Source organism: Chlorocebus sabaeus, chromosome 2 (assembly GCF_047675955.1).
Source record: "Chlorocebus sabaeus isolate Y175 chromosome 2, mChlSab1.0.hap1, whole genome shotgun sequence".
Lineage (NCBI taxonomy): Eukaryota > Metazoa > Chordata > Mammalia > Primates > Cercopithecidae > Chlorocebus > Chlorocebus sabaeus.
The window spans coordinates 95,452,259-95,473,428 of NC_132905.1; the positions used below are offsets into that span (position 1 = coordinate 95,452,259).

Here is a 21,170-nt window from a genome sequence, read left to right on the forward strand (position 1 = left end):
GAGGTAGACAATATTTTCTTTAATTTCTTATTTTAACTGTTACATGATACCTTTGGTCCATTTGGAGTTCTTTGATGTCAAGAATGAGGCAGGATCCAGATGGCAGCAGAGGTCCCAGTCCCATCCTGGGAGGGTCGTCTAGTTCCCGCTGGTCCGCTCCGGCACTCGCTTCCTCTCTGCGTTGGGTCCTGTCTGCACCCTGTCTTCAGCCCTGTTTTCCTTCTTTTCATCCGTCAGTGTCACCCAGGTCACACTGGTACATCCCTATCCCATGTTTCACCATCTAGTGCAGCCAGCACCCCCACATCACCCTCACTTTTTCTTTCGTGCAATTGTGCAGAAATATTCATCATGTCTGTTTTATCATCTTAACCATTTTGGGGTACATAGTTCAGTGGCATTAAGCACATTCATATCGTGCCAGCATCACCAGCAGCTACCTCCAGGACCCTATCACCTTCCCACACTGAAACTCTGTCCTCATTAAACACATTCCCCATTCCTGTCCCCGAGTCCCTGACAGCTACCATCCTACTGTCTGTCTCTGTGAATTCAACTAACCTAAGTACCTCATAGGAGTTGTGACTGGCTTATTTCATGTAGCATGATGTCCTCATCCAGGTGGTAGCAAGTGTCAGAGGTTCACGCCTATTTATTTATTATGAGACAGAGTCTTGCTCTGTCCCCCAGGCTAGAGTGCAATGGCATGATCTCAGTTCACTGCAGCCTCCCGCTGCCTGGATTCAAACAATTCTCCTGCCTCAGCCTCCCGATTAGTTGAGATTACAGGTGTGTGTCACCACGCCTGGCTAATTTTTGTATTTTTAGTAGAGACAGGGTTTCACCATATTGGCCAGGCTGTTCTGGAATTCCTGACTTCAAGTGATCTGCCCACCTAGGCCTTCCAAAGTGTGTTGTTATTTTTAGAGATAGGGTCTCGCTGTTATTGCCCAGGCAGTGGTGTGATCCTAGGTCGCTGCTACCTCAGTCTCCCAGGCTCAAGCCATCCTCCCAAGTAGCTGGGACCACGGGCATGCACCACCACACCCGGGTGATTTTTTAAATTTTCATAGAGATGGGGTGTCCCTGTGTTGCTCAGGTTGGTCTTGAACTCCTGGGCTCAAGCAGTCCTCCCACCTCGGCCTCCCGAAGTGCTGGGATTACAGGTTCACTCCTTTTTAATAAAAGCAGAATACTGTTCCATTGATAGACACACCACATTATTTTTACCCATTTCTTGTATCGTGGATACTTGACTTGTTTCACCTTTTGGCTGTTGTAAATAGTGCTGCTAAGAACATGGGTGTCCAGTTCTCTGAGTTCCCACTTGTTTTTATGTAGAGATGTTCTGCTTCTTTGTGTTTGTTCAGTTTCAATATGAATTTCAGAATTAGTGTATCCAGTTTCTCATGAACGAGGAGAACTGCTGCTGTATGTACTGGGATTGCGTTCACTGCATAGCCCTCCGTAGGGAGCGCTGACGTTGTGCTGACGTCGTGTCTTTTTCCAAGAACATCTTGAGCCTTTCCGGTTTTTTATTGATTTTGTTTTGTTTTGTTTGAGACAGAGTCTCGCTCTATTGCCCAGGCTGGAGTGCAGTGGCTCGATCTCGGCTCACTGCAACTTCCATCTCCCAGGTTCCAGTGATTCTCCAGCCTCAGCCTCCTAAGTAGCTGGGACTACACGTGTACACCACCATGACCTGCTTAAGTTTTATTGTTGCTGTGGTTATTGTTGTTTTATTGTAGAGACAGTGTTTCACCGTGTTGGCAAGGCTGATCTCTGTCTCCCAGGCTGGAGGGCAGTGGCGCAATCTCAGCTCACTGCAAGCTCCGCCTCACCGGTTCGCGCCATTCTCCTGCCTCAGCCTGCTGAATAGCTGGGACTACAGGCGCCTGCCACCACGCCCAGCTAATGTTTTTGTATTTTTAGTAGAAACGGGGTTTCACTGTGTTAGCCAGGATGGTCTGGATCTCCTGACCTTGTGATCCACCTGCCTCAACCTCCCAAGTCTTTCTGTTTTTAAGGCCTCCTTTTGCCGGGTCCTCAGGAATATTTTAAAGTTTTCTTTGTATAAGGTGCACATCTCTGAGGTTTATGCCTACATGTTCTCATTGTTGTATACTGTAAAGCGGCTTTTCTCCCTCTATGTCTCCTGTTTGTTGGTGTCAGATGCGATTTTGGTATATGAGCTTTAGATGTATCAATGCCATACCTCACACCCGTCCTGACTCTTACTGTTTGTAGCAGTTTTGCAGCTGATTCTCATCAGTTCTGCTGGTGCGTACTCACACTGTCTGCCCCTGTCTGGGGCTCCAGCATTGCCCTGAATGCCTGCCTTCCGCCTGGTCCTGTCTCCTTTCCCCCATTTCCAGGTGGTGACTGCCCTGCCTCTCGGTCACTCTGGTCACAGAACATGGATCGGGAGTTCCTCCTCAGTCTCACCAGTACGAAGTGCTTATTACATGCCTGGCATCTTTCTAAACTTGCATCTTTCTAAAATTTCATCTTTTAACTCCTTTAATGTTTTTAACCACCCCATGAGACCAGTGCCTCACATTAGCCCTGTTTTATAGAGAAGATACCAGAACCTTGCTGAGGGACCAGTACACTGCAACTTCCTGAGATCCACCCATCCTGGGAAAGAAAAAAGTTTTGCTAATAGGTGGGACTCTGGGGAGGGAGAAAGGAAGTGGTAGAAACTGTCTACACGCAGGTAACTCAGACAGCTCCGTTCCATGGCTTTTGAAAGCCCAGTGTTTTTTTCTACTGAGTCACTTGAGTGTTGATTAAAAAGAAGCAGCAGCCTTCAAATCTCTTTGGCAGGCTTGTAAATAATTTGGAAATGCAGTTTTTTTCTTTTTCTTTTTTAAATTTTTTTGAGATGGAGTCTTGCTCTGTCGCCCATACTGGAGTGCAGTGGCGCAATCTTGGCCTCCGGGGTTCAAGTGATTCTCCTGCCTCAGCCTCCCAAGTAGCTGGAACTACAGGCGCGTGCCACCACACCTGGCTAGTTTTTGTATTTTTAATAGAGAGGCGGTTTCCCCACATTGACCAGGCTGGTCTGGAAATGCAGTTTTTGCACTGTCTGCCTGCTTACCTTTATAGAGCATATTTTGCCCCCTTCCATCAGAGGTACCCATTTAATGGTCAGGAAAAGCTGGTGGGAATATGACTCATAGCTGGGACATTCTCTGCACTGTGCATCGTTCCTCTCTGCCGCCACCATGGAGGAGATTGGTGGGTTTGAAACCCAGGGGAAGGTCCTTGCCTCGCGAGGGTGTCCCTCATTGAGAATCTGGATCCGCTGATGTGCACATGGTGAAGTCAGAGTCCCTTCCTCACAGTGTCCCCTCCACCCTCCCACGAACTGTTCTTTCCTTCCAGGAGGCCAGCAAGCGCATCTCCAGCCACATCCCTTTGATCATCCAGTTCTTCATGCTCCAGACATATGGCCAGCAGCTTCAGAAGGCCATGCTGCAGCTCCTGCAGGACAAGGACACCTATAGCTGGCTCCTGAAGGAGCGGAGCGACACCAGTGACAAGCGGAAGTTCCTGAAGGAGCGGCTTGCACGGCTGACGCAAGCTCGGCGCCGGCTCGCCCAGTTCCCTGGCTAACCACGCTCTGTCCAGCCCTGCAGAGGTGCACTCACACCGTCTGCCCCTGTTCCCAGGTAACCACTGAACAGACTACTTGAGTGCTCGGTAGTCAGACTTGATAGTCACAGTCTCTGCTTATCCATAAGCCCATGGCAATTTAGCGAGAAGCTGTGAGAGCAGTTTGGTTTCCAGCATGAAGACAAAGCCCCACCCTCAGATGCACATGAGCTGGTGGGGATGAAGGATGCTGTCTTTGTACTGGGAAAGGGATTTTCAGCCCTCAGAATTGCTCCACCTGGCAGCTCTTCCCCTTCTCTGTATTCTTAGGAGCTGACATGGACTGAGCATCACAGAAGCTTGTTTCCTGGTTTTTGTAATGTCCCTACACAAATCCAGTGTTTTAGGAGCATGAGTGCCATGTGTGTCAGTCCTGTCAGAGCCCTGTCTCCTCCATTTGTAATAAACTTATTTCTAGTGGACACCGCTCGGCCGTGTTTTGTATTTTGGGGAGAAGCCTGAAACTAGCAGGTAGGACGCAATGGAGCAGTCGGCGCTAAAGCTGCCCTCCATGGCGGGGCCAGGTAGGAGCGAGCAAAAGAACAGGGTCTGATGATTTCCTACAGACTGGAGGGAAATGGGGGAACACACTTTAAAAAAATGAAACAGAATATGAAGCCAGCGGTGCTAACTGTTAATAATGTGCATTGATCAAGTGTCCAGTTTGTTGAGTCACTGGGTACCTAGCATGGAGTTGAAAAGCACAAGGCCCAGTCAAGAAGAGGTTGCCAGGCCAGGTGCGGTGGCTCACGCTGTAATCACAGCACTTTGGGAGGCCAAGGCGGGTGGATCACCTGAGGCCAGGAGTTCAGGACTAGCCTGACCAATATGGTGAAACCCCGTCTGTACTAAAAATCCAAAAATTAGCTGGGTGTGGTGGCATGTGCCTATAGTCCCAGCTACTCAGGAGGCAGAGACAGGAGAATTGCTTGAACCCAGGAGGTGGAGGTTGCAGTGAGCCCAGATTGTGCCACTGTACTCCAGTCTAGGCTACAGAGTAAGACTCCATATCAGAAAAAAGAGGTTTCCCAGTGGGCCTTTACCTGCAGAGGCTGTGGCCGGGGGAGTGGTCTGGGAAGCAGAGAAGGCAGAACACTAACCTTGGAGGAGAACCCGACTGAAGTTCTCCTTGGTCTAGCCTGGTGGGGGGAGACTCTAAGCCACACTCTTAGGCCCTGAGCCTGAGAACCATGGCTGCCAATCAGTGCTGCTGTTGGGCCTCCTCACCATGAGGCCAAGGCAGGCTCAAGGGCAGGAAATTGAACAGTGGACTGGGTGGATGGGGCAGGAGAGGACCAAACACTGTGTCCCTTAAGGGGAGAGTTGAAGGATCAGGATTGCCCGAGCCTAGGAAAGAGAAAGCCAAGAGGCAACAAGAGAGATGAAGTGTGAGCACCAAGGTGCGATGTCCTCTGGGGAGGTACATTCTAGGTGATCAGTGTGGGTAATGGGGGTACTTTCTACAGAGGAGCCCCCGGATGGCATGGCTTCCTCAGGAGCTGTGAGGTCCCAGGCAGTGGAGGCATCAGGCCAAGCTGCACAGCTGCTTGTCAGGTTGGGGATGGGGGCTGGACCAGCAACTCAATCCTCTCCCCTCTGGACTGCCCCCCATCCCAGATCTCTTCTGACTCTTGGGACTCTATAATTCTCAATTCTTCGGAAAGTTTGAGAATTCATTTATAAGAGAGGATGTCCGGAGAGCAGTGGGCATTTCACAAGCCCAGGTCAGCAGCTGCCGCTGGGCAGTACCTTTATGGCTCTCCCAGGTGCTGAAGTGCACCTTGCAGGCTGACTTGAGCTACTGAGTTAGGAGAGGCTGATCATTTTGACTCATGCTTAAGGGAGAGATGACACCAGCACACAGGTTTGCAAGAGTAAGGCTGGGCGGGTCCAAGCATTCTTTTTTTTTTTTCTTTGAGACGGAGTCTCGCTCTGTCGCCCAGGCTGGAGTGCAGTGGCCGGATCTCAGCTCACTGCAAGCTCCGCCTCCCAGGTTCACACCATTCTCCTGCCTCAGCCTCCCAAGTAGCTGGGACTACAGGCGCCCGCCACCTCGCCCGGCTAGTTTTTTTGTATTTTTTAGTAGAGACGGGGTTTCACCGGGTTAGCCAGGATGGTCTCGATCTCCTGACCTCGTGATCCGCCCATCTCGGCCTCCCAAAGTGCTGGGATTACAGGCTTGAGCCACCGCGCCCGGCGGAGTCCAAGCATTCTTAATTCAATACTAGGCACGCGTTATTGCAGTGGACGTGGCCCAGGTCCTCTGCTGTGTTGGTGAGTCAGACAGGCCGGCCCTTCCATGAGGCGGGTGCCCTCTTGTGGCAGGCCTGGGAAACTTCTCCACTACAAAACGTCCCTTCCTTCCACCACCACCCAAGTTAGTCTTCCACCTGCCTTTAAGGTTCTGCTGCACTGGGTCGGAGGCGTCAAAGTGTTGCACAGGATTCTATTTTGCTGTTGTTAGAATTTTGCTAGTGATAACCAGAAAGGATGAAGAAAGCTGACAGTGTGTGTCCCAGAGAACAGCAATTTCAATTTCCCCAGGGGAGTGAACCTGCTGGGGACGCCCCAAGGCGCCCGCAAGGACGTTCCTTTCGGCCAAAATGAACATGTGTGGTGATCCCCCAGGCCTGTCCTAACTAGTCATTGAGAGTGGAGAGGGGAGGGGTCCCAGTGGTCAGAACTTGGAGAGAGCCCTGGAGACTGCTTTGTGTGATTCCTTCCTGCACTTAGAGGGGCCCTGGGATCAGGCAAGCGATGGAACTTCCCCTCCCTACCCATCCCTCCATTCCCACCCGTGACGGACAGTGCTGGGATCAGAGCCTGCTCTCCAGCTTCTGTGGTCTGCCCTGTAAGTGAGGCAGGAAAATCGGGTCTGGAGGAGGGAACATAAGGACAGAGTCTCACTCTCTTGCCTAGGCTGGAGTATACTGGCACAGTCTCAGCTCGCTGGAACCTCCACCTCCCAGGTTCAAGCGATTCTCCTGCCTCAGCCTCCTTAGTTTACAGTAGACTACGGGCACCCACCATCATGCCTGGCTAATTTTTGTATTTTTGTACAGATGGGGTTTCACCATGTTGGCCAGGCTGGTCTTGAACTTTTGACCTCAGGTGGTCTGCCTGCCTTGGCCTCCCAAAATCCTGGGAGTACAGGGGTGAGTCACCACACCTGGCCTTTTGAATGGCTTTGACAAAAATGCTGATAATGATATGGACAATGAAATTCAGGCTGAGGTGGTCTCAGATAGAGATGAGGAACTTGGCTGGTAACTGGAGCAAAGGTTACTCTTGTTATATTTTAGCAAAGAGACTGGGGGCATTTTGCCCTGGCCCTAGAGATTTGTGGAACTTTGAGCTTGAGAGAGATGATATAGGCTATTTGGCATAAGAGATTTCTAAGCAGCAGATCATTCACGTAGAGACTTGGGTGCTGTTAAAGGCATTCAGTTTCAAAAGGGAAACGGCATAAGAGTTTGGAAAATTTGCAGCCTGACAATGCAATAGAAAAGAAAATCCCATTTTACGAGTAGAAATTCAAGTCAGCTGCAGAAATTTGCATAAGTAATGAGCTGAATGTTAATCCCCAAGACAACGGGGAAAGTATCTCCAGGGCATGTCAGAGGTCTTCACAGAAGCCCCTCCCATCACAGACCCAGAGGCCTAGGAGGAAAAAGTGGTTTCATGGGCCAGGCCCAGGGTCCTTGTGCTATGTGCACCCTAGGGACTTGATGCCCTGCAACCTAGCCACTACAGTCATGGCTAAAAGGGGCCAATGTACAGCTTGGGCTGTGGCTTCAGAGGTCACAAGCCTTAAGCCTTGGCAGCTTCCACATGGTGTTGAACCTGCCAGTGCACAAACTGAGGTTTGGGAACTTCTGCCCAGATTTCAGAAGATGTATGGAAATGCATGGATGCCTAGGTAGAAGTTTGCTGCAGGGTGGGGCCCTCATGGAGAACCTCTGCTAGGGCAGTGCAGAAGGGAAATGTGGGGTTGGAGCCACTACACAGTCCCTGCTGAGTCACGGCCTAGTAGAGCTGTGAGAAGAGGGCCACCATCCTCCAGACCCCAGAATGGTAGATTCACTGACAGCTTGCACTATGTGCCTGGAAAAGCTTCAGACACTCAACACCAGCCCATGGTGCAGCCAGGAAGGAGGCTCTATCTTGCAAAACCAGAGGTGGAGCTGCCCAAGACCATGGGAACCCACCTCTTGCATCAGCATGACCTGGATATGACAGATGGAGTCAAAGGAGGTCATTTTGGCACTCTAAGATTTGACTGGCCTGCTGGATTCTGGACTTGCAAGGGGCCTGCAGCCCCTTTATTTTGGCCAATTTCTCCCATTTGGAATGGCTGTATTTACCCAATGCCTGTATTTACCCCATTATATCTAGGAAGTAATTAACTTGCTTTTGATTTCACAGGCTCATAGACAGAAGCGACTTGCCTTGTATTGGATGAGACTCTGGACTTTTGAGTTAATGCTGAAATGAGTTGAGACTTTAGGGGACTGTTGGAAAGGCCTGACTCGTTTTGAAAATGTAAAGATATTTGGGGGCTGTAGGGGCAGAATGATATGGTTTGGCTCTGTGTCCCCACCCAAATCTCATCTTGTAGCGCCCATAATTCCCAGGTGTTGTGGGAGGGACCTGATAGGAGATGATTGAATCATGGGGGCAGGTCTTCCCTGTGCTGTTCTTGGGATAGTGAATGAGTCTCACGAGATTTGATGGTTTCAAACATGGGAGTTTCTGTGCACAAACTGTTTGCCTGCTGCCACCCACATAAGATGTGACTTGCTCCTCCTCGCTTTCTGCCATGATTGTGAGGCCTCCCCAGTCATGTGGAATTGTAAATCCAACAAACTTCTTTTATAAATTGTAGTCTTGGGTATGTCTTTATTAGGAGCATGGCAACAGACTAACAGAATAATAATGAGTCATTTGAGGGACCTCTCCAACAGCACAGGCTTCAGGAACTGAGGGCACCAACCAGAGGAGCGCCAAGACCGGCCTTGCCTCACCTTGGTCCTCTGACCAGCAGCCTCAACATCACCCCCTTACAAGGAAATGGAGGCTGGTCCTACTCACCAGGCAGAACTTCAAAGATGCAGTAATGACTTTGAAAAAAATTGCATAATTTATTTGCAAGATATTCATTTTCACAATTGAACTTTACAGTTTAAAAAAGATACAAATGGTTGCTCACATAAATAAAAAGGGGCAATAAAGAAGGAAGACGTTTTCACCATTACAACACCTTTTAGGATGTGTCTTGGGGAGCAGGCACCTTATAGTGCCACCTGTTTCCAAGGTGCCTGGGAATGCTGCTCTCTACAGAGGCGCGTGCACAGACAGATCCTGCAAATGGGATTGCATGACCTTCCATTTCAAGGTTAAGTCCTAGCAGTAGAATCATTCATTTCATTCTTGCAAACCAGCCTGCTTGGCCAAGAGGCAGAACCATGCTAGAGTAGTGCTGATGGTTATGGCACTTGGTAATACAAGAGGGACCCTTCCCCTGGTTGGAAACCCACGGCATTGGAAGGAACCACAGAGAGTCCAAAACAAAACACATCTTTCTCTTCTTCACCGCCACCATGGGCACTTTCCTTCAGCACATTCATTTATAGAACATAAAGTCAGAAGCCAATCATTTTGTCAAAGTATCTCAAATAGGCCACCACTCAAACCTGGCAAAAAGATGATAGTTTCAAAGAGTTAAATGTAGGTGGACTACTTGGAGACATCAAATGCTAAGATTCCAGGAGCATTGAGGTAGCAATGTGTAGAAACATAACATGGAAACAGTGTACCTAAAACTGAGCATCCTTGATTTCCCCCATGGACCTCAATTTCCAGTGACTAGTAGGCCTGAAGAGGCCAACGTGGTGCCAGACTTGGCCCCCTGCCAGGACCAAGGGGCATGTGCAATCTCCAGGGTGCTGGCAGCAGGGTCAGGGAGGATAAGGAGGAAGGCTGAGTCTCCCTCCCAGGAGCCCCACCCAATGTGCAGGTGGAGACCTGCACCAGGAGTGCTCAGGGCAAGTGCCTGTGCAATTGCTTCCCTTGCACCAAGGGCACTGTCTACATTCTCACCCTGTAAAAACAAAAATGTTTCTGTTGCCCTTACAAGTGACTACCACGTCACCACCCATGAAGGGCTGGTCCCTTTATTTCCAGCCACCATCTGGGGCTGCTAAGGCACTAAGAACCAATCATCAAAAACCCCCTGTGGAGAGCTAGGCTGGGGACACTACTCAAGTGGCCCCAGAGGGCAGCCGCTGCAGGTGCCACCTGGCTGTCTCCCTTTCCATGTGTCTCCTCTTCCATCTCAAGCCGTCCAGCAGCTGAGAGGCAGCAGCTCCATGCTCATCCGAAAGTGGCCCCTGGAAAGGACTCAAAAGGAAGATCTCAGTGGGGCAGCCTCCACCTCTCTCCTTCACACTTGACCGCCAGTGTCCACAACCAGCTGGCCATCACCCCTTGTGGACAAGGGGTTAAGGAGAGCAGGCTGGGCAGTGGAGCCACTGCAGACTACACAGAATGGCAGAGAGTGCCAAAGCCAGGCAAGTTCACTGTTTAATAAAAATGACCTCTGAATCATCTGTAAGAGTAAATCACGCACGGGGAAGCAAAACCAGCCGCTTTGTTTTCTCGTAGAACGACGTCAAGGACAAAGACCATGAGGATTAGTCATCTGCCTGTTCAAATAGGAAAAAAAAAAAAGTATTATTTTCTTAAGACAAACAAAGGTGGAAAATAGTTTTTTTCCTCTAGGTTCACATGAAGCACTTAGAAACCAAATAAGCAAGGCTTAATAGCACAAAGGATCTTTTTCTCTCCAGCATGGAGGTCAGAGTTAGGCTGAGCATGGCGGGGCAGGAGCTCCTGGAGGAGCAGGCAGCATATGTGCAGGCCAGCTCGAGGGACATCTCTTCAGCAGAGTCTGGGCTTCCCCCAGCTGCTCTCCTGCCACACAGCCCTTCCCTCCCCGCACAGCCACACAGACCCACCTGCAGCCGCCAAACATACCCGGCTCATTTGCTAGCTCCATCCTGGCGTGAGTCCACCCCTCAGCCTGGCTGACCGTGCCAGCCCTGCCAGCTTCCCTCCTGCCCTGCCTCCCCTGGGGTCATCTGTTTCCAGCACTGGGCCCTGTGCCAGGCGAGGCCAAGCTGGGCCCCATGGTCACGGGAAGGCCCTGAGTCCTGCGTGTCATCTGAAGGAGACGCAGGTCGGGCCTTAGCGGGAAATGCCCCCTGGTGCTGCTCCTCCTTCAACAGACTGGGCATCTGGGAGACTTGAGAGGACACAGAATAGAGCATTTTCTTCCACTAGTAGCCCAGCCCTGGAAAGCATAGCAATCTGAGAAAACTACAGTCTGAGGCCCTGGAGATGAGAAGATGTGGTTCTCAACCTCTATCCGGGCAATGCCCAAGGCCAGGGCTCTGCTAAACAGAGACGTCCATGAGGTTCACAGGGAACCCCTGGGACCTTCCCTCGTGCTTGAGTCTGGGGCATCAGAGAACCCTGGCTGCTCCTGCACTTCCTAACATTGGGGGCTGCCCAGGGGCCACTCGATAGCCCCAGAAAAGGATGGGCACAGTCGGTTCTTCCCTCTGCTCTCTATAAATCGAAAGCTTCATGTGAGGCCAGGCGTGGTGGTTCACGCCTGTAATCCTATCACTTTGGGAGGCAGAGGTGGGCGGATCACCTGAGGTCAGGGCTTCGAGACCAGCCTGGCCAACATGGAGAAACCCCATCTCTACTAAAAATACAAAAAGTAGCTGGGCGTGGTGGCGGGTGCCTGTAATCCCAGCTACTCGGGAGGCTGAGGCAGGAGAATCACTTGAACCCAGGAGGCAAAGGTTGCAGTGAGTTGAAATCGTGCCACTGCACTCCAGCCTGGGCGACAGAGTGAGACTCCATCTCAAAAAAAAAAAAAAAAGGTTGGTGTGAGGTGGCCTGGGTGGAATAACTGAGTCAGCTGAGCCAGAAGTAAGTGTGGTCAGCAGAGCATGAAAGCGTACACAAGCCGAGCCCCAGCGCTTTTCATCCAAGCACCAGGGGAAATATGCAAGTGAAGTCAGTGAGAGGCAATGAGCAATGGGTGGACACCAGGGGGACGGGGCTGTGGCTGGAGTAAGCGGGGTTTGTTTCCTGCTGGCCAGTGGTCAGCAGTCAGCTTCCGGCAGCAGAACCATGCCTAACAGATGTCTGGCTTTGGCTTGAGGAATCAGAGAACAGTCAGAAGGAGGACAGGATAGTTACCCTCATTTGTCGATAAATCCAGTCCGTGAAGACGGTCACATTCCCGTACACTCCTGGTCTGTTAGCTTGGGCACAGCCAGATCCCCAGCTTGTATCCCCGATCAGCCACCAGACATCGTTCTTCAAAGTGACCAGAGGCCCTCCACTGTCACCCTGGGGGACACGGCAAGGTACAGAGAGCAGAAAAATCACAATCCACTGCACACCACTGACCAGGCCTAGAGGAGGTGGGGGTGTGTGTTGCGGTGTGAGTTACGAGTGACTGTGTGGGCTTCAAGTCTCCACCATCAAAGGGTGACGGTCACAGAGATGTAACCCCCAAAGAGACAGCCCCCACCCTGAATTTTAATCTGTACAAGCTAATAGTTACCAAATAAATTGCTGTTCATAATTTAAAATAGTCTAAATACTTGTTTCTGTTCCACTGGCACTTTTACCAAATACCAGTTTTTCAGAGGGCGCGTGTGATTTGCTGTTTGTACTTGCTTCTGCCACCAGAAGTGTTCACACTGTTTGTGGCCATCACTTCCCATGACTGCCCCGAGCTGGCTCCATGTCACTGCGGAGGCTCTGCTGACCCCACGAATGCCCTCTCCCTCATGGCGGGGTGGGGGGGGGGGGGTTCAGTAGGATCTGGTAAGGGTCAAAGGTAGAATAAAAATGTTGAATTACCTGGCAAGAATCAACAGTCCCCTGCAGGAAGCCGGCACAGATCATGGCTGGTGTGACCAGGCCGTCGTAGACACGTTTGCTGTTGCATCTCCGCGGCTCAATGAGAGGCACCATGGCAGCGTTCAGCATGTCTGAGGTCTTCCCTAAGGACAGGGAGACTTGTTGGGCTCCCAGTGTTGCCAGCAGCTCTCACAGGGAGAGCACACTTCCCTCCCTGAGACCCGCACACACACTACACAGATGGTCACAGCTCTCTCTCCAGCCCTGCCCCCGGCAGCTCATCCTAGCACCAAGCCCTCTCCTGGGAAACCTGGATTCTCCTTACAACTGGCAGTGCCTGTGCTGAGTACAGCTCTGGAGTTCAGCTTCAGGGAAAGAACTTCCCAGTTCTGAAACCACAGGGCTCTATCAGTGCCATGGAATCCTCCTCTTATTCACCAAAGGCTTGGTTCTGCCAAACCAATTTCCCGCTCCTCACTGAACGCTACCCAGGACACAGGCTCCCGTTTCCCCTCTGGCACACACACACCCTTCTGGAGCATGCACAACCCTCCCTACGCCGCCTGCTTCTTGGCTCCCCTGCACATTAGAGCTTCTCAAGATACGGCCTGCACTTGCTACCTCTGCATTTCCCACTCTCGCTTCGCCTCCCCTTGGGTATCTTCTGGGCACCGTGGGCTTAATGTGTAAAACCAGAACCCTCCATCACACCTTCTCCCACCCCAAATTCTCACCAACCAATATTCCCTGTCTTGGAAGATGGCACCACCTGCCACCCTGGGCCTTCAGTCACAGAGAAGAAAGCCATCGTCCCTGACTTCTCACTCTCTCTCCCACAGACGTGCAACCCATCAGCAAGTCTGGTGGCTCTAGCTCAAATGTACCCTCATCTCTCCACAACCATCCCCACACTCTGCTATGAGCTGCCTTCCTGTCTCCGGGAACCACAGCAATGGACTTATCACCATGATCCTCATCTCCATCCATTCATCTCCACTCCCCAATGCACAGCTGCCAGATCATGGCACTCCCTGGCTCACGATCTCACTACCTCAAGCAGACGAGAAGCTGGTGTCTTCACCATAATCCACAAGGACCTATGCAATCTGGCCCCAGCCCACCTCCTTGGCCCCTTGACCACACCTTAAGATACATGCACTAGCCTTTTTGAGTCTCAGCTCAAATGCCACCTCTTCCGAGAAGCCTTCCCTGACCACCCCTTCAAAGTAGCCAGGACCTTGCTCCCCACCCTCAGATATTTGGAAGTACTTCGCTCAGTTGTTTGTCTTCTGTCTGACCACACCTGCCCCCCGCCCCCGGCCCCCACATCCACAAGAGAGGTAAAGCTCCTGACAGCAGAGATGTTTGTCTTACTCTGTTCACTTCTGCATTCCCGGCACCTGAGTAGCACTCAGCCCGCACTAGGTGCAGGTTTGCACACATATTTGTCGCTATTCCCTTCATCTTGGATTCCATGAGGCCTTTTGCCAGCTTGTGGCTCCACTGCAGTAAGTTTCTGCTGATGAGGAGCCAGGATGCCCCCGACTACCTTCCCTGATGCTCCCCCCAAATCACCCAACCTTTGTACTTTTCCCCTTGTTTGAACGGATTTGCTGTCTGTATGGCCTAGACGCTTTTGAGAAGGATGTAAACAATATGTAAAATGAACCTCTGTGCCTGCCACTAAGCTCTTCCAACCCTCCATAAAAATGAAGCAGCCAGGCTCCCCTCATTTGAAAGACTATCAGAGAGAAATGCAGACTGCAACTGAAGAGGGCCGAGAGAGCCTCTCTCTGTGGTTATCAGGGCAGAGGACAGGCTTAGATGTGGCCACCACAGGTCCAAGATGCCCGTCCTCACCAAGCCCCTGTCACTCAGCCATGGAGGCCTTGGTGGGATCTCCAGGGCAGCTCCAAGCTCACAATGGGTGCAACACAGGAGATCCTGCACCTCTAAACTCGTATGACCCAGATACTTCAAAAGCCATTCCACATGCTGCTCCGTGTGGTCGTAATAAGAACACAGTGTATTAGGTAGACTGGGCAGGATTTCTCCCATTTAGCAGATGGAGAAACTGAGGCACAAGGACTGGGGGAATCACCCAAAGTCATCCAATCATTGAGTAGTAGAACTGGGATTAAAACCTGGACCTCCCACTTCCAAACCCAATGCTCCATCTGTGGGCCCTGCAGTCCTACACGCCCAGGAGCCTCACCTTTCTCCTGGGTGGCCCCCCACCCAGAAATCCAGCAGTGCTGTTCCGGCTCCAGCATCATGCCTGGGTTGGGCAGACATACCGGTTTCACCAACTCTGTTTTAAGAAGAGAAAACACAGTGAGCCAGGCTGGTATCACCCAAGGCCTCGGGCTATGTCTCCACCTGGCCTTCTCACATGCAGGCTGCTGGGCCTGGCACCCCGGCCACCCTGCCCAGAGGACCCTCCATCCCAACAAGTCCCACATTCTCACTTTCTCCCCCTGCCAGACCCCTCCTTCTGGCAGGCAAGAAGTTACGCTACTTATAAGTAGAATTATTTGCTAACTCTGCTATAAGAGGAATTATTTGCTAGCTCTGCTTCTAAAATTACACACTCCAGGTGACCAAGATGGGAAAGACACACAGGAGGCAACAGCCAAAAAGCCGACGGGGTCAGCTTTCGCCCCAGAGGCACCACGCCGTTGCTCGTGTGTTCGCTCTTCTATATGTGAACCATTTCCCAGTGTGAATACAGACACCTTGTAGGGAGGGCTGAGGTTTTGTTTCTTCTCTGTCCACACGGGGCTAGAACATTCCAGACCGTTGGATGGACCAGAGTGGGACCGAATAAGAGGCTAAGAGAAAGCATGTTTGTCCTGAATTAAGCAACTTGGTTTTAGAATGTATCTTTAAAAATCAAGGATCTTTACACATCTCAATAGTAGTTCTCAACTAGAAGTGACTTTGCCTCAAAGGGGATGTTTGGCAATGTCAGCAGACAACACTGGTTGTCACAACTCGGGAGCTGCTGGCCTCCAGTGGGTAGAGGCTGGACGCTGCTAAACATCCTACAAGGCACAAGAGAGCCCCAGAACAGAGAACCACCTCAGATGTCAAGAGTGCCGCAGTGGGAAAGCCCTGTTCTAGCCTTTTCCACCCCTGGCTTGAATCATCACCACTCACTATAGTACAGAACAGATGTGGTGGCTGCTGCCACCCCCCAAATGCGGCAGGTGCTCTTAGCCTCTGTGAGCCTCTCCCACTGGCCACCCACTGCACACCACCCTCGCTCAACGCAAATGCCTCCCTTCCATTTGGCACAGCACAGGTGTCATTTCCAATCAACATCTCCTTAAGATTCTGCCAACTTGCTTGCCAAGCCTGAGCCACGTGTACCGTTGAAAGTCAGAGGCGTATGCAGCTTCATCAGCGCAATGTCATTGTTCTTGGTCTTGGAGTCATAATTTGGATGAGAAATCACTTTTTCTACTCGGTGTCCTTTTACATAGAACATGGAAGATTGTGTCAAAATCCCCGCAAATGCCGTCCATTGCCACGGACTGTTAAGAGGTCTGGGAGAGAAGAAGGACTCAGTATCTCAGAGCCACAAACACGGAGCTCTTGGTGGATGAACTTCCAACATCAGAAGCTGGAGGCAAGACACCCAGAGCGGGATGATTCACCAAAAACCTCACAGGGAGACAGTGGAGGAGGGGCTTGGCCTCCCCTTCTCCCCCACGCTCCCTCCACTCCGACTCCCCGCCTCAGCCCCCGACATCATCCGTCTTTCTGGCTCTTGTGCCACCTTCGAGGAATCTGCAGCACCCACCACGGGGCCGACATCCCTCCCTGGGGTTTCAAGGCCATTTCTAGCAGGACTGGCCCTTATTTTCCTTTGTATGCCAAAGCATTTCCTGGCACATAGTAGGTGCTTAATAAACGGGTACTGATGAACAGACTTGAAGTCCAATATCAATCAAACCATTTCCTTTATCCAGGTGTTTCCCTCTTAAGATAATCCCAGCTCCTAGTGGACCCAGAGCATTCGGGAGTATGAAGAGGGGGAGAGAAGGGCGCACCCTTGGGTAACAGCCCTTGAGAGAAACCCAGCTCCTAGAGGGCCCAGAGCATACGGGGGTGTGAAGATGGGCAGAGAAGGGAGCACCCTTGGGTAACAGCCCTTGCTTCCTTGACCTTCATAACAGCCCGAGAGGAGAAGGGCATGCCCATCTTATAGCTGCATGCACCATGGGTCAGAGATGTTGAGTGAATCATCTAAGGCCAGCAGTCAGAGAGGACTGGGCCAAGAGTCAAACCCAGTTCAGCCTCTCTCTAAGGCAGAAAAATACATCTGCCAAGTGAGGCCTCCTCCAAAGCAGCATGTGACCAAAAGCACTATGTGTTTAAGAAAAAGGGGAGGGGTTGGTAGCTTCCATAAATGCTAACACTGTCACAGCTAGCCTCACCCCTACCTAGCCCTTTGCATAAGCAATGCTGTGGCCAAGAACATTTAACCCCAGGGACCTTCCAGCAGGGCAGCCTGAGGCCCCTGAGCCTGTCTGAGTGTGTCCTCTCCTGGGACTAGTGTCCCAGAGAGAGGAGACCTCAGGGGGCAGGGGTTTCACTCAAGGGCAGGACAGAGCTCAGAGGACAGCGGCTGGAAGGAACGCTGGTCATGGTGACGTCATGGAGAATGTTCCACCTGCACCCTGTGTCCCGTGTGCAGGGCACACTCAGTGCACACGTGCTGAAGGACGACAGCCATGCGCTGCCCGGCATGAGTGCACCTGGGCCCCACAAGCCTAGGAAGCAGGCGCAACACTCTCCCCATTTAAACACAAGGACGCCCGGGCTGCAAGGGTTGAGACCCTGCTCAAGGTCACAGGGTGACTGGAGGCCAGCCCGGAGACCCCACCCAGCCCGCGCCGCCCCTGGCATACTTTTCCACGCAGTGGGCAGCTGTCACGATCCACTCGGGGGTGATGATGGAGCCTCCACACACATGGATGTTCTGGACGTGCAGGCTGACCTGCCAGGGCCAGGCCCCCGGGAGCGCGTTCTGGCCGCCCACGATCCTGCTCTGGCGGCTTAAGTTTGAGCGGACTCCGCAAGCTGAGGAAGACAAACAGGAGGCCAGTGGGGTGAGATCAGCAGAAGCCGCCCAGCCACCCAGTGCCCTCCCCTCCCGAGGGTCTCCCAGGATGCAAGAACAGGGCAGATGGCACCAGCACCACTGCTGGGGGCCGACTCAGGGGGCTCCTGGGGGTCTCCTCTTGCTTGGAGAAGGGAGGACGCCCCTTCAGCCTACCCAGACCCAGGAAGCACCATATCCCTGAACACTCCTGTGATCCCATGGGGTCTCCTGGGACCCAGGTCGGGGTGTTCTGGATAACAAGGCCCTGGGGACTCCTTGAGTCTTGGAGGGACTGACACCACTCAAGGGCCCCAGATTCTCACACAAAGAAAAGGAAGATCGGAGGGGCAGGCTGGGAGTGAGGGGGTGAGGAGACGAGGGGGTGAGTGAGATGGTGAAGGGGTGAGTGAGTGAGGAGGTGAGGGGGTGAATGAGAAGGTGAAGGGGTGAGTGAAGAGGTGATTGAGGAGGTGAGGAGGTGAGGGGGTGAGTGGGTAATTGAAAGGATGAGGGAGGAATTGAGGGGGTGAGGGAGTAATTGAGGGGGTGAGGGGGTAATTAAGGGGGTGAGGGGATGAGTGAGGGGTGAGGGGGTGACGGAGTAAGGGGGTGAGTGAGGGGGTGGTGGGGTGAGTGAAAAAGTGAGGGGGTGATTGAGGAAGTGAGGGGGGAAGTGAGGGGGTAAGTGAGGGGGTGAGGGGGGTGAGCAAGGAGGTGAAAGGGTGAATGAGAGGGTAAGGAGGTGAGTGAGGGGGTGAGGGGATGAGTGAGGAGGTGAGAGGGTGAGTGAGGGGGTGAGGAGGTGAGTGAGGGGGGTGAGTGAAGAGGAGGTGAGTGAGAAGGTGAAAGGATGAATGAGGAGATGAGGTGATGAGTGAGGGGGTGTGGGAGTGAGGGGGTGTGGGGGTGAGGGGGTGTGGGGGTGAGTGAGGGGGGTGAGGGGGTGTGGGGGTGAGTGAGGGGGTGAGGGGATGAGTGAGGAGGTGAGAGGGTGAGTGAGGGGGTGAGGAGGTGAGTGAGGGGGTGAGTGAAGAGGAGGTGAGTGAGAAGGTGAAAGGATGAATGAGATGAGGTGATGAGTGAGGGGGTGAGGGGGGTGTGGGGGTGAGTGAGGGGGTGAGGGGGTGAGTGGAGTGAGAAGGTGAGTGGGGGGTGAGGGGGTGAGGGGGTGAGTGAGGAGGTGAAGGGGTGAGTGAGGGGGGTGAGGGGGGTGAGTGAGGGGCTGAAGGGTGAGGAGTTGAGGGGGAGAGGGGTGAGGGGGGGTGGTGAGTGAGGGAGTGAGGGATGAGTGAGGGAGTGAGGGGGTGAGGGGTTGAGTGAGGAGGTGAGCGGATGAGTGAAGGGATGAAGGGGTGAGTAAGGGGGTGTGGGGATGAGTGAAGGGGTGAGTGGAGGTGAGCAGGTAGGTGAGGGGGTAAAGGGGTGAGTGAGGGGGTGAGAGGGTAAGGGGGGTGAGGGATGAGTGAAGGGGTGAGGGGTTGAGTGAGAAGGTGAGCAGGTGGGTAAGGGGGTACGGGGGTAAGTGAGGGGGTGAAAGGTGAATGAGGAGTTGAGGGGGTGACTAGGGGGTGAGTGAGGAGTTGAGGAGGTTAGGGGTGGGTGAAGGGGGTGAGGGAGGTGAGTGAGGGGGGTGAGGGAGTGAGGGTGAGGGGGTGAGTGAGTGAGTTAGGGGGTGAGGGGTGAATGAGGAGTTGAGGGGGGTGAGTAGGGGTGAGTGAGGAGATGACGGGTGGGTGAGGGGGCTGAAGGGGTGAATGAGGGGGTGATGGAGGTGAGTGAAGGGGTGAGCGGGGTGAGTGAGGGATTAGGGGGTGAGTGAGGAGGTGAGAGTTGAGGGAGTGAGGGGGTGAGTGACGAGGGCGACGGGATCAGGGGGTGAGCAAGGGGGGTCAGGGGGGTGAGTGAGGGGGTGAGGGGTGAATGAGGGGGTGAAGGGCGAGTAAGGGGGTGAGGGGGTGAGGGGAGGAGTGAGTGTGTGAGTGAGAGGGTGAAGGGTGAGTGAGGGGGTGAAGGGTGAGTGAGGGAGGGGGTGAATGAGGGGGTGAAGGGGTGAGTGAGGGGATGAGGGGGTGAGTGAGGGGGTGAGGGGTGAGGGAGAGTGAGGGGGTGAGGGGTGAGGGAGGGAGTGAGGGGTGAGTGAGCGGGTGAAGGGTGAAGTGAGGGGAGTGAGGGGGTGAGTGAGGGAGTGAGGGGGTGAGGGGAGGGAGGGGTGAGTGAGGGGGTGAAGGGGTGAGTGAGGGGGTGAGTGAGGGTGTGAGGGGTGTGGGGATGGTGAGTGAGGGGGTGAAGGTGAGTGAGGGGGTGAAGGGTGAGTGGAGGGGGTGAGGGGGTGAGTGACGTGAGGGGTGGTGAGGGGTGAGTGGGGGTGACATGAGGGGTGAACGTGAGTGAGGTGAGTGAGGGGGTGAGTGAGGGGTGAGGGGGGTGAGTGAGGGGTGAGAGAGGGGTGAGAGAGTGAGGTGGTGAGGGGGTGTGAAGTGAGGGGGTGAAGGGTGAGTGAGGGGGTGAGGGAGGTGAGAGTGAGTGAGGGGTGAGTGAGGGGGGTGAGGGGTGAGTCGAGGGGGTAAGGTGAGTGAGGGGGGAGGGGTGATGAGGGGGTGAAGGCGTGAGTGAGGGGGGTGAGAGGGTGAGGGGGTGAGTGAGGGGGGTGGGGGTGGGAAGGTGAGTGAGGGGGGGTGAGAGTGAGGGGGTGAGGGTGAGTGAGGGGGGTGAGGGAGGGGTGAGTGAGGGGTGAGGTGAGAGGGGTGAGTGAGGGGTGAAGGAGGTGAGTGAGGGGGTAGGGGAGTGAGGGTGTGAGGGGGTGAAAGGGTGAGTGAGGGGGTGAGGGGGGTGAGGGGGTGAGTGAGGGGTTGAGGGGAGTGAAGGGAGTGAGAGAGGGGTAGAGGGGGTGAGATGAGGGGAGTAGAGGTGTGTGAGGGTGAGTGAGGGGTGAGTGAGGGGGTGGTGAGGGGGTGAATGGGGTGAGTGAGGGGGTGATAGGGGTGAGTGAGGGGATGAAGGGTGGGTGAGGGGGTGAAGGGTGAGGGGGGTGAGGGGGGTGAGTGAGGGAGTTGGGGTGAGTGAGGGGGTGAGGGGTGGTGAGGGGTGGGTGAGGGGGTGTGGGGGTGAGTGAGGGGGTGAGGGTGAGTGAGGGGGTGAAGGGTGAGGGGATGAGGGGGTGAGAAGGGTGAGTGAGTGAAGGGGTGAGTGAAGGGGTGAGGGTGTGAGTGAGGGTAGTGAAGTGAGGGGGTGAGGGGTGAGTGAGGGGGTGAGGGGGTGAATGAGGGGGTGAGGGGTGAGTGAGGGGGCTGATGGGGTGAGTGAGGGGTAAGTGAGGGGTGAGTGAGGGGGTGAGGGGGTGAAGGAGGGGGTGAAGGGGGGTGAGTGAGGGGGTGAGGGGGTGAAGTGAGGGGGTGAAGGTGAGGTGGGGTGTGAAAGGAAGAGGGAGTGAGGGGGTGAGTGTGGGGGTGAGGGGGGG

At 53.5% G+C, this 21,170-nt stretch overlaps 2 protein-coding genes across 5 annotated transcripts in view; one reads left to right on the forward strand and one right to left on the reverse strand.

Moving 5' to 3' along the window:
- MX1 (MX dynamin like GTPase 1) overlaps window positions 1-4,079 on the forward strand; it is a 34,658-nt gene extending 30,579 nt beyond the window's left edge. For all 4 annotated transcript variants that reach the window (XM_073010768.1, XM_073010775.1, XM_073010772.1 and 1 more), the window contains one exon: window positions 3,388-4,079. In XM_073010768.1, the coding sequence (XP_072866869.1) occupies window positions 3,388-3,618 (231 nt within the window). In that variant the 3' untranslated portion in view covers window positions 3,619-4,079. The remainder of the gene's footprint in view (window positions 1-3,387) is intronic.
- Window positions 4,080-10,688: 6,609 nt separating this feature from the next.
- TMPRSS2 (transmembrane serine protease 2) overlaps window positions 10,689-21,170 on the reverse strand; it is a 32,332-nt gene continuing 21,850 nt past the window's right edge. The window contains exons 8-12 of the mRNA XM_073004949.1: window positions 17,520-17,691; window positions 15,976-16,151; window positions 14,819-14,914; window positions 12,604-12,746; window positions 10,689-12,084 (exon numbers count right to left, since the gene is read on the reverse strand). Of these exons, the coding sequence (XP_072861050.1) occupies window positions 11,908-12,084; window positions 12,604-12,746; window positions 14,819-14,914; window positions 15,976-16,151; window positions 17,520-17,691 (764 nt within the window). The 3' untranslated portion in view covers window positions 10,689-11,907. The remainder of the gene's footprint in view (window positions 12,085-12,603; window positions 12,747-14,818; window positions 14,915-15,975; window positions 16,152-17,519; window positions 17,692-21,170) is intronic.